Consider the following 12,689-nt stretch of genomic DNA (forward strand, 5'->3'; position numbering starts at 1 on the left):
AGTTTCTGTGATAAAAAAGATTAGGAAAGCAAAAACAAAATGTTAGTTGCTGTAACTGTTTATATAAAATGTCTGAGAGTTCAATATTTCTCAATATTCAGATGTTGAAGGACCTGAACAAAGAGAAGGGAGGTAAATCTGGTAAGAAGCAGCAGCACTCTAAACTTATAGAGAAAGACATCCCTGTACCAGAGACCGACAATGTGGAGGAAGACATCAACCTTCATTGTGTGGACAGAACTGTCAGGGGACTCGAGTTTATCATGGTAGGTTGTCAGGGGGCTCGAGTTTATCATGGTAGGTTGTCAGGGGGCTCAAGTTTATCATTGTAAACTGTCAGGGGGCTCGAGTTTATCATGGTAGGTTGTCAGGGGGCTCAAGTTTATCATGGTAGGTTGTCAGGGGGCTCAAGTTTATCATGGTAGGTTGTCAGGGGGCTCGAGTTTATCATGGTAGGCTGTCAGGGGGCTCGAGTTTATCATGGTAGGTTGTCAGGGGACTCAAGTTTATCTTGGTTGATTGTCGGAGGGCTCGAGTTTATCATGGTAGGTTGTCAGGGGGTTCAAGTTTATCATGGTAGGTTGTCAGGGGGCTCGAGTTTATCATGGTAGGTTGTCAGGGGACTCAAGTTTATCATGGTAGGTTGTCGGGGGGCTCGAGTTTATCATGGTAGATTGTCAGGAGGCTTGAGTTTATCATGGTAGGCTGTCAGGGGGCTCGAGTTTATCATGGTAGGTTGTCAGGGGGCTTGAGTTTATCATGGTAGGCTGTCAGGGGACTCAAGTTTATCATGGTAGGTTGTCAGGGGGCTCGAGTTTATCATGGTAGGTTGTCAAGGGGCTTGAGTTTATTATGGTAGGAAACTGTTTACAGAATTGTCAGGGAACTTGAGTATAATAGAAGGAGGCATGTTTTCTTAGAAAATTAAGTCAAAATCCACTGTCTGCTTGACTCAGATACACTGTAGTTCCATTTGAATCTCTCATCCAACAAATACCACATATACATGTATTTGGTGTAAATTATAGTCTATTCTGTATCTGATACTTAATAGGCATGAACCTTGTCATGTTTAAAATTGTGCCCTTTCCTTAAAAACCATTTTTGAAATCATTTATTTTTAGTTTTTGGACAATTGCACAAGCCTGCTAAACTTGCCGTTTGCTGCCAGACGTCTTTTTGATGGAAAAGGAAATGAACATTTCAGTCTAGTCAACTTGCGGAGAGATGATTTAGTTTACGTGTCATGTGGGGAGGGCTGGATGGACCCCAAGCTGTCCAAAGACCAACAACAGAGGCGCGTCCTGTTATCACAGCTTTCTCAAGACATTGCCAAAATTAGACAGTACATCTCACTCCGTAATCCAGAGAGTAAGTTTTAAAACCTGGCAACTGTACCCAGACATTTTCTTTTTTTATTGACAAGTCTGGATCACAAGTCTCATTTCTTTTTTAAATACCAAAGCATTAAAAAAATACGAAGTTAAACTTGACACAAAAGTTGCTTACCTGTGTATTCAGAGGCTACATGGAGGCTTTGAACTAGTCATTCGAACTTGGTCTAATATCACTTAGTGTAAGATTTTTCTGAACATTCAATCTTTACATTTTAACCTGCGCCAATTTTAAAGGAAATTTAGAACACTAATTAAGTAAGACCAGAGGATGTGTTTTTATTCAGAAGGTTATTTATGAAAAGGTCACTAGGATTAAAATAGAAAACATGTACTCAGACCACAATTTGTATGTGTTTTGTTGACACAGAGCAAAGTTCAATTATAAAAAGTCCTGATGTAAGAGTGCACATGGAGCTCAAATATATGCCGATTTGAGTATTTGACTCTGTATTTTATAGACATTGGTTTTAGTTCTGTTACAAAAACTATATAGTTCATTTTCAATGCTGATAAATCTAATTTTGAAATGTTCTTTTTAAGCATGTATATTTGAACTGTTGCAGAGTATATGTTGGAGATGGAGGGAAACATGGTGGCCAATACCCGAATAATCATCAATCGTCAATGGAATCTGGAGGAGGAGCAGACTCTACCCAGACGTCCGCCCCAGACCGAGCAAGATAGCCAGATCCTCCAAGATTCCAGGGCAACCATGTTTGGTGAGGAGGAAGAGGAAAACATGTAAGTATCCATCATTTCTTTTCCTTGAGAGGTAGTGGTGTCCCAATCATCGATTATAATCGAAAGTCAGTCGATTGTTGGCAAATTCTAAGATCTCGATTATAAAAATTTTATTCCAATTAATTGGTTTTTAGATTTTGTTTTCTCAACAACTGTAGTTTTTGAAGAATATTCCTGTCGTGACCTATCTATTAACCTAAAAGTTTTGTTTATCATAATGGCGGTGCACATGAAAGCAAATGTATCCGTACCCGGGGAATAAAGCATGTTCGCATGATTAGATAGACATACTTTGATTCAGGCATATAAATGAAGGACCATCCATCAAAGTGAATCTTGATATGAGCAATTTAGCCATGTGTGAAGTATGTACATAAAACCGCATTCAAAGGCCACTGTTACTCTGCACGTGTGTACCGTCTTTTCGTGGTGACAATTGATAAAAAAAAAATGAAACTTTTGCAATGTGCCCAAAAGTTTGAACATTAGCACATGAAGTTCATTCGAAATGTCATTATGTGTTGTCTGATTAGGACCTGCCACGAGATTGCCCACAGAAGATCGGAACAGAGGTTGAACAATCTGAAATGGCCGTGGGAGAGGTTGATCAATGTCAGTCAGGACGAGGGGGGTGATGATCCCAATGCCTACAAATTCACAGACCGGGAGATGTATGATAAATACAAGTAAGTGATGTCTTGACATCTTGTCATGTGCTTTGTTGTCTGAACTCTTCACAAGAATCATGTACATGCACTTAATTAATAGTCATATAATCTGCATCATCTACCAAATTTTAGATAAGGTGCCAATTTGTATACAGTAGTACATATGTGAAATCTATCTTCATAAGATGCAGTGCTGAATACCGTGTAAATGGAATTTTCAGTGAGACACAAATTTAATGATTTTCCCATATTATCATTTAATGAGAGCTAATTTTAGCGATTTTATAATTCCAGGAAAGGTGTGTGTGTATATATATATATATATATATATATATATATATATATATATATACCTCCGATATGGAATAATTTGTTAGTGATATTCAATTTTAGTGATCTCACCACCCTCGCTAGTAATGCCAAAATTGAATCCTTGTAAAACATTCAGCTTTTACGTATACGGTATATTATTTGCCTGTTAGTTAAGTGAATCATCATTCTTCTCTTATGAATGACAAATGTTCTTTTCAGGAATAGATCAGAAAGGTAAAATGATAATTAAATGAAAAAATGAAGGATATATTTAATTGATTTGCTGTGATCTATTACAAAATAACATAGGACTACAGACCTAACACTGTATAGTATAACATATGACCTTGACCTTTTGCGTTTTTAATAGTCTGTTTGTAAGCTTGTCAAATTTAATTACTTAATGTATAAAGTATTGTGACTGGTGTTTGCATACTTGCAAGTTGATAAACAAAATAGAAATTTCTGTGTAAATTGAGAAAACAAGATATGTTCTTCAATCCATACATTTCAGCATAAAATTTCAAAGACAGCTAATACTTATTTTAGCAGGATTTATATTTTCAGGGTGCTTTGGTGGTGAACCAAGAGCTCTAATTTTTGGTTGCACTTTGAGATGAAAAATCTCCATTTATCCATCATTATGCATAGAAGAAGTGTTAGATAATAATTGTGGCGAATAGTGTAATATCAGCTCTAACTGTGTCAGATACTAAATACACAAAAAACGTACACTTACAGCATTGAAATATACCTGTATCAGTGTTCTCGGAACGTTGTTTAAAACAAAATAATGCATTCCAGAATAAAAAAGGAAATGAATTTGTTGCTTATATAGCTGATTTTTAAATATTCATAGTTTGTAATTTAAGATACTCCAAAGACTCGCCATATTTTTTTTAAATGCCTTTTTTCTACCGTTCCATAGATCATAATTAATCCCCATCAGTGAAGACGTGGATATCATCTGGCAGATTTTTCTAAATCAAACTAATTGGCCAGTTTACATAAAATAGATAGGTTTTAACAGAGTGAGAATATTTTCAGACCCCAACCAGTGCCAAAGATATCTCGAGACACGCTTCAGCGATTTGTGTATGAGGATGGGTACATTGCATGCTCAGCCAACCGTACTCTGGTGCTGGGCGTTCTGGAGCAGGAGGGACGAGTTAACCAGGTGTTACTGGTCAAACGAAGGCCGGATGACATCAACCAACGCTGGGTCATCAGAGAAAATGGGTAAGCTATAGCCCTCAGGTCACACAAATACAGGAGATATGTTCTTGAATGCCTTTACTTATTCATAGCCATATTATACACAAAGAATAAGACCAGCATTTGCAGGATAATGATGGACTCTCCATTGAATTCTTTTTGATTTTCGGTCATGCTGGTTATTTATCTTATAATTTTTCTCAGGGAAATTCGCTCCAAGCACAGTTCTCAAATGGTACTGACTGTTGCCATGCCTGCAAATGAACCATTCTCTGAAGATGAGGAAGGTCGACCTTTGACCTTCAGTGGCTGTGCTGTGACCTTGCAGGCCAGAAAGTTAAATATGTATGGCAAAGCGCATCAGAAATGGAGATATGATGCAGAGACAGGATATATACATTCCTTTTTCACCAATCCGTATGACAAAGGTACAGCTTACAGATTTTAGAGAAGTAAAATTACTAAGACCTCGTCGACAAATTATACAATTAGATTAGATTTACTTGCATGTACGGAATATATATATTACCAGCAAAATCTGAAATTCTGAAGTATTGAAAATTCTGTTAAAGGTAATTTTTTTATTTTTCAGAGATTACAGCCGCCAACCATGCCGACATCTGTACTTATGCAATCTCTCACGATAGCAAGATCAACCAACCAGTCAGTTGCATTTGTTTAATATGTACAGTGAAACCTGCCTAATCTGAGACTCATTCCACTGTGAATTCCCTAATTTCCATTCCCAATTATCTTTTTTCCATGGTTTTTTTTACACTGTACAATCCGACATCCTGTTTAATTCAACACCAAATTGATTTCCTAGAGATTATACTGGTTTCACTGTACATGTATAAAGCATGAAATCTGAAGACTTCAAAAGCTTTGAGCTGTTTATTTTTCAGAGTAATTGCGATCTAATTAAAATTAGATGTTAGATCTGCTCGCATACATAATGCATTTTAATCAGATTGGAGTAATTGTATCATTTGATTTCTGTAGGGATACTTAGCAGAAGTTCCGGTTCAATCCAGTTCAGACAAGGTCGCTATAAAGAATATCACAGTGTGTACGTCTTGTGCCCGGGCCATGAGGGGGCGCTACAAGCTGCAGAAACTTCCCGAGAGAACTGAATTTTCTTGTGCAATGGGTGAAGGTAAGAACAGACACTCTATAGATACAGCTATACTCATAATGAAACAAGGGTATACTATACCATTTCTATAGATTACTGCATGTGAAACATATGCCAACTCAAAAGGTTTTGTTGAAATTATTTAGTACCTGAAAGATCTGTAATTTATAAAAGTGCTAATCCACTCACAGTAATAATTATGCTATCATTGCTGTGCCTTTCCTCAAAATGGTTTATAATTGAGTACAATTTTTAAACAGCCAAAAAACTGAAACTACAGCAAAGTGGAAGTTTTCGAGTTTTGAATGGAAAAGTGGACCTGTCGACTCATGAGGCCGAGCTCACCATGGAGACCTGGGAGGACACCCTCGAGAAACTGAGAGAAGAGACCAATGTCAGAGCCATCGCCAAGGAAATCAATGCTGCCAAGACCGTCAAAACCATCAAAATACTGGCCTACAAGAACGGAGAAGGACGCATGCACCAAGGGGAGCTAATCTGTGGGTCCAGTATTGAAGGAGTAAGAATACATTGAATATATCTTTAGATTTAAGAAATGAATCTTATTGGGAAAATTGGATGGAAAACTTCATCAATGTGCATAGCATTATTCGAATTTTAAGATTCATTTCTTATCATTTAAGTGGTTTAAAACCTAATATTGATTGAGTTTAAACAATAAAACATGATTTTCTTTTCAAATTCGTACGACATATTGATACACAACATGCAGTCAAAATCAGGCTTTCTTTTTCTTTTTTTCTTTTTGGCTGCAGAAAAGCAGAAATCAATCAAATTTTTTAAGCCAATCATAATTGCCATAATTTCATCAAGACACTAATTATCAAATGATAAAGGGAGTAGTGATAAGTGATAAAAACAGTTTATGTACTTTTGGAGTTGAAAGTGTGCCATGCATTTTGATATTTCAACATAGTTCTTTTGAGCAGTTCTTATGACATTTTGTGTCCTTGATAGATATTAAGCCAATGCACTTACAAACTGGGCTTAGCCTCAGCTGCCAGGAAGATTTTCACAGAAGATGGGACGATGGTTCTGGAAATGGATGACCTGATAGACTGGGCGGTAGATAATTATAAGTCACTGATGGTGGACCAGCTGGAGAAAATCTTGCATGGAAAGGAGGATGCCACTGCAGGTGTGGGAGATATAAAATCAGACTGTTTATTACTAAGGGGTTTCTAAATCACTGTAAAGGAATAAAGTAATGTGTTTCTGTGCAATTTTCTTTGTTGATGTATTAATGATAGGACTTAATTAGGAAAACTAGAACACAATGTGAGCCACTGTGATATCCTAGATACAGCTTAACTTATAAAGGGCTGAAATAGGCAATGTTAGTGAATGAAATATTGTTTAAATTATAACTTATGAAAATCATGAAAAATATATTCAAATTGTTGTCATAACTTTGATATTTTCTGAGACACGATGTTTAATACAGCCTTAAATATGTTCTGTGTGAAATATGTAACTCGAAGCTTATTTCTAACCATGCAGACGAAGAGGAAGACACCAAGCAATCTAACCACCAGAACAACAAAGCACCAGAGGAAAATGACTCTCAGAGAGAGGGCGATGAATTGGAACACCCTGAAAGGGGTGAGGGGGAGGGACAGGACAGTCCGGCCGATGGAGCAGGGGGAGAGAATGCTGGTCAGTTATTTTCATTAAGATATGATAAGTCAATAACATGATGTACATAGTGGAAAGTGTCATTTTTTATGCACCCCCCCCCCCCATAAATGGATATTCAGGAGAATATAGTTGTGGTCAGTCCATCTGTGTGTCCACAAAATCTCTTAACTTAGCTATAAAGTTTGATTGAATGGCGCCAGGACTTTTATATTTCACATGTGTATTCCTTGTGATAAAAACCTTTCTTTTTGTTCCAAAATTCATACTCATGACCTTGACCTTGGATTTTAACCGCACTGGGATGTCGGTGTTTCCCAAACACATCTTTCATGGTATTGCTGTTTATGTATGCTGGAACTATCTATAGCAATCAAATCATAGAATAGCGTAGATTCCCATTTTGAAGATGCCTTGTATGATATACATGCTGAAATTTACAAGTGCTGAATGATTTCATGTTTAATGATCTGAAATTTATAAGTACTGAATGATTTCATGTTTAATGATCTGAAATTTATAAGTACTGGATGATTTCATGTTTAATGATCTGAAATTTACAAGTCCTGGATGATTTCATGTTTAATGATCTGAAATTTACAAGTGCTGGATGATTTCATGTTTAATGATCTGAAATTTACACGTACTGGATGATTTCATGTTTAATGATCTGAAATTGATAAGTACTGGATGATTTCATGTTTAATGAACTGAAATTTACAAGTCCTGGATGATTTCATGTTTAATGATCTGAAATTTACAAGTCCTGGATGATTTCATGTTTAATGATCTGAAATTTACATGTACTGGATGATTTCATGTTTAATGATCTGAAATTTACACGTACTGGATGATTTCATGTTTAATGATCTGAAATTTACACGTACTGGATGATTTCATGTTTAATGATCTGAAATTTACAGTACTGGATGATTTCATGTTTAATGATCAAGTCCTGGATGATTTCATGTTTAATGATCTGAAATTTACAGTACTGAATGATTTCATGTTTAATGATCTGAAATTTACAAGTGCTGTATGATTTCATGTTTAATGATCTGAAATTTACAGTACTGAATGATTTCATGTTTAATGATCTGAAATTTACAGTACTGAATGATTTCATGTTTAATGATCTGAAATTTACAAGTGCTGAATGATTTCATGTTTAATGATCTGAAATTTATAAGTACTGAATGATTTCATGTTTAATGATCTGAAATTTACAAGTGCTGAATGATTTCATGTTTAATGATCTGAAATTTATATAGAAGTGGACCAGCAAGAACAGGCCAAGGTTCAGCGGGAGAGAGATCAGCTTCTAAGTCAGGTTCAAATCCCCCCAGTGGACATCATCCTCCGATATCCCATCGAGGTTTGGGTGTCCTCAGGTCAGGAGTTCTTCCCTCCTGAAAAGGTAGAGACAAAAATGGAGAATCGCAAGAAAAGACGCGCATTCCGTTCAGCCGTGTCTCTCGAGCTGGACATGGAGAAACACATCCTGAGGCAAATGAAAGGTATCTGAATGTCTCTTTTTGCATATGCTGAAACAATCTTTACTTCTTTAATGTAGAATATAATACTTGGGAACGTGATTATGGAAATTTTTGTTCAGAATTAGATTAGAATGCTGACTGTGTCTTACTATTTTGGGAATCAGCGTCATTGATCATCTCATATATTCATTATGATCGAATTTTCTGTGATAGAGAAATGTGAGATGCAAATGAAAGAGGAAAAGTTTAATGACCAAAAATATTTTCACAAAGTTTTATACAAACTATGACCTAGATAGTATACATTAACATTCTTGTAAATATGTCATAATACAGAGACTAATGAAAGTGAGTTACATAGTAAATAGTTTATTCAAGTGTCATGCAATGTATTGAGTAATATGTACAGTAAAATTTTGCACATATATTAAGATATGAGCACCCTGCCTAAAAAGGCATATGAGACACTTCACATTAAAAATTTCAGTCTTATATTTCTATTGAAAAATTATTTTACAACGACATGTTTTATTGGGATTTGAATTGAGAAGGAGATTAAAATGTTTATTTCAGGACGTAGACTGGAGTCGCAGAATCCTGGGGAGTACCGGGCTACGCGTAGCAGCAAACAACCCGTGATAGTGGAAAACAACTGGCAAGAGCCTACTGTAGAGGAACAACTCAAGCATGACACGGTCCATAAACTGGAGACACATCTGGCAGAGGTTAAATCCGTCCAAAAGGAGAAGATTCACTCAGTCAGTGTCAACACAAACAGGCGTCTATACCAGCAGCCAGATATGGTAAGCAACTTCACAGAAATACCAGAAAAATCCAAATATAGTTCAACCTCATTATCTTGAATTCGATGGGAGTGAGAAAAAACTTTGAGATATCCGAGGATTTAAGATATTGAGGGTTAAATACTTAAAGAACAAGTGGTTGGGACTTTCAAATCACTTCGACATATCCATGGTATTCGAGATATCGGTGTTTGAGATACTGAAGTTCAACTGTATTTGAATATAAGGGTCTGCTTTATTTGTGCATGGAGCCAGCAATACTGTTTTAAACGGAGACAACCCATTGCTTGTTGTTGTATTTCAATGTCTTACAGAAACGGGTGATGGTGTTTCCAAATGGGGAGAGTGTGGAGAGGGCTGTGTATGTATGGGGAGAAACTCTAGAGGAAATCCTGGACAGTGCCACCATTAAGCTAGGGCTCTGGGGACAAGCCAAGATCGTCTACAACATGGAGGGCAAAAAGGTATTAAACATTGTGTGATCTATAGAACAATCTAGCCTGCAAACAGTGTATGCACTCCGAGAACAAGGCAAGGTTGTGTGATGATTGGAGTGCATAGTGCTGCATGTGTCCTATTGCAAACATTATGAACTTTGAGTCTTGTGATATTGAATTTTTTTGGGGGGGGGGGGGGGGGGGGGTAGGGGGGGCATGTAAATTATACATTTGTTAGAAACATTAAGCTATATTTCATGGATTGTGGAAGGAACTATGTATATGTACATGTATATTATCTTTTGCGCTAGGTGGAAAAATTTGATGAAATCAATAAGGACGAATTACTGTGCGTCTCCATGGGAAAGTCCTTCAGCAAGCCCAAGAATTCCCTTGATGGAATTGAGATCAAGGCCAACTGGGGTCGAGCTAGAAAGCAGTATGGACCGAATGCCACAGACTTGGTGGTTTCAGCGCCCATCAACCCAACTGTCAATGTAAGAAGAAATGTGTGGTAGTAATTAGAGGAGGATAAATGCATCAGTTCAAAAATAAAATTCAATCCAAACAATACACCTAGTTAAACAACTGATGATACAACAAATGATCTATAATTTTAGAATTTGCTTCATGTGCCATACTATTTCAGTGTCTTTTCCATCTAGTATTTAAAGTTTAAAGATGCCATGAATCTTTTGTGGTACTATGATTTAAGGGATTTCCCTTGACCTTTCATTTGAATACTACTAGCGAGATATTTATTTTTCAAGGTTGACCCCTTTGGACCACCAGGTCTCGCCCTCCCACCATCAGACGACAGCAAGTCCAACACAGCAAACAGACCACAGTCTGCAAAACCACCAGCAACATGAGTTTAGCAACATCAATAGCAACCTGTGCAACATTTAAGAAACTGTATAGAATTCTTAGTGCTTGACGAAAGCTTGTAGATACCCCAACGTAGGATCTTCCTAATACACAGGTTTTAAAGGAATCTACTTGTAGCTTTATATTTTGGTTTTCAATCAACGAAATTGTTAATACGGAGGACATGATTTCTGGGAGAACGAAGACCCAAACATGGAATGGAAATAGAATGTATCATTCTGTAGGAGTTTAGTGATTGGTGTAAATACTTTGCAATTCTTCAACACTCGGGAACTGTAGAAGGAGATTTTGACCCCATCCATGCACTGTGATGCACTTAAGTCCACCTGGACTTAGACAGCATTATGGTGCCTTATAAGGAAACTGGAAAACAACTCCACACCATTCAGACTGTATGCATGTGAATTTAGTAAAGTTATCATGAAGAAAATTGTAATCATGTCCTTATGAAACATTATGGAAATTGGTTTGTCTAGGTTGTGAAATGGTCTCATGCTTTAATTTAGCAGGTCACGGTATATAAGTCTCAGTGTTAACAAATGCTGTCGAAATCTTAAGGTCATAAATCTTAAGAAGACAGATACCAGGGTAACCCAGCATGCGATTCATAGGGAAATGAACGCTCTCTGTCATGTGTAAATAATTGTTTTCCTTTTGCAGCGTGACTTTCTTCAAACAGTCATGCTCTGTGGGCATTTGTCGTGATATGTGTCAGTAGATGAACTTTATTACATGTAGGTACTGAATGAATGTTTAAAATTGAAAGAAAACTTTCGATTAATATCCATGATAATTATAAAGAAAAATCATTTGATTGAAAAAAGGAGTTTGAAATTATAAAATAGTTACAAAAAAAATGAAAAAAAAAGAAGAAAAGATATAGTACTTATTACATTTTTTAGTTTCATACCATTGCAATCTGCTTTAAAGCTTAATTAGAGAATACTCAAGAGTTTTTATAGATTTATAAGCAGATCAGCACATTTTAAAATATTCTAGTTCCTATATTATATCCATCTATTAGTAGGGTTTTAATGATTAACATTTTCTATACATGCAGGACTTTTCTTGCTTATGATTTATTCAGATGAATATTGTTCCCATTTAGTGACCAGTGTCTGTGATAAATAGTTTAGATTTTATTAGTCAAGTAATTTTTTGCACTTGTTATCTGCACTTTTTGCACCATCGCATCAAATTTAAACCAGAACCGAAAACAAATTATATGAGCATTTTTGAACAAGTGTGTCATGCATTTTCTCTTTCAAATATTTAACTTTGAAAATGTTTATTTATGATATATTTATTTTTACTGTTTTTACAAGTGTTACATTTACACATTCCGTCCATTCTTGTCCATAAATGTTAGTCAAAAAATATATTATCTTAAACGTGCGAAGGGCTCAATTTAAGGACAGGGTTTCCCCACATCTGAGAATGGTATAAACAAAGTTAGTATGCATCTTTTCAGTCTGTTCTTGATTAATTCATTCACTTTATGGTTGTGATATAGGGAATCTTAGATGAAGGGAATCATAAATTACTGTCTCAAAAGTTCATAACTCATGACATTCTTTTACACCATGTAGAACAGATCTTTAATGTGTATTGTATGCTAGAAAGTATTGCCTCAAGCCTTTAATGTGTACTGTAAATTTTTAATGTCTGTGAGTTTTTACAATTTTTCAGCCCAGAGGGCTACTTATGCAGAGGGGAAATAAATAGAATATAGAAATTGTCTGTGTATTGCGAATTTCATTTCTATGGAGCAAATCAATTCAGGGACAATACCAAATATATCATGTATTTGACCACATTACTGTTATACAGGAATTCAAAATTTCTGAGCATTGCGTTTGAATATGCAGGGGGAAAATGCAAATATACCAGACCAGGATTCGAGCCCAGGCCCTTTGAATATACATCTTGATCTGTCTCCAA

At 36.2% G+C, this 12,689-nt stretch overlaps 1 protein-coding gene across 1 annotated transcript in view; it reads left to right on the forward strand.

The window, feature by feature from the left end:
- The window catches only part of LOC125646605 (doublecortin domain-containing protein 1-like), a 29,719-nt gene extending 17,234 nt beyond the window's left edge, over positions 1-12,485 (forward strand). Inside the window, exons 24-39 of the mRNA XM_048872995.2 lie at positions 102-266; positions 1,125-1,371; positions 1,961-2,138; positions 2,672-2,824; positions 4,166-4,357; positions 4,538-4,761; positions 4,926-4,996; positions 5,336-5,489; positions 5,729-5,988; positions 6,447-6,627; positions 6,990-7,145; positions 8,396-8,641; positions 9,194-9,423; positions 9,738-9,887; positions 10,172-10,357; positions 10,631-12,485. Coding sequence (XP_048728952.2) covers positions 102-266; positions 1,125-1,371; positions 1,961-2,138; positions 2,672-2,824; positions 4,166-4,357; positions 4,538-4,761; positions 4,926-4,996; positions 5,336-5,489; positions 5,729-5,988; positions 6,447-6,627; positions 6,990-7,145; positions 8,396-8,641; positions 9,194-9,423; positions 9,738-9,887; positions 10,172-10,357; positions 10,631-10,732 — 2,895 coding nt within the window. The 3' untranslated portion in view covers positions 10,733-12,485. The remainder of the gene's footprint in view (positions 1-101; positions 267-1,124; positions 1,372-1,960; positions 2,139-2,671; positions 2,825-4,165; positions 4,358-4,537; positions 4,762-4,925; positions 4,997-5,335; positions 5,490-5,728; positions 5,989-6,446; positions 6,628-6,989; positions 7,146-8,395; positions 8,642-9,193; positions 9,424-9,737; positions 9,888-10,171; positions 10,358-10,630) is intronic.
- The last annotated feature ends 204 nt before the right edge of the window (positions 12,486-12,689 follow it).

The sequence above is a fragment of the Ostrea edulis genome, chromosome 6 (genome assembly GCF_947568905.1).
Source record: "Ostrea edulis chromosome 6, xbOstEdul1.1, whole genome shotgun sequence".
Taxonomy (NCBI): Eukaryota; Metazoa; Mollusca; class Bivalvia; order Ostreida; family Ostreidae; genus Ostrea; species Ostrea edulis.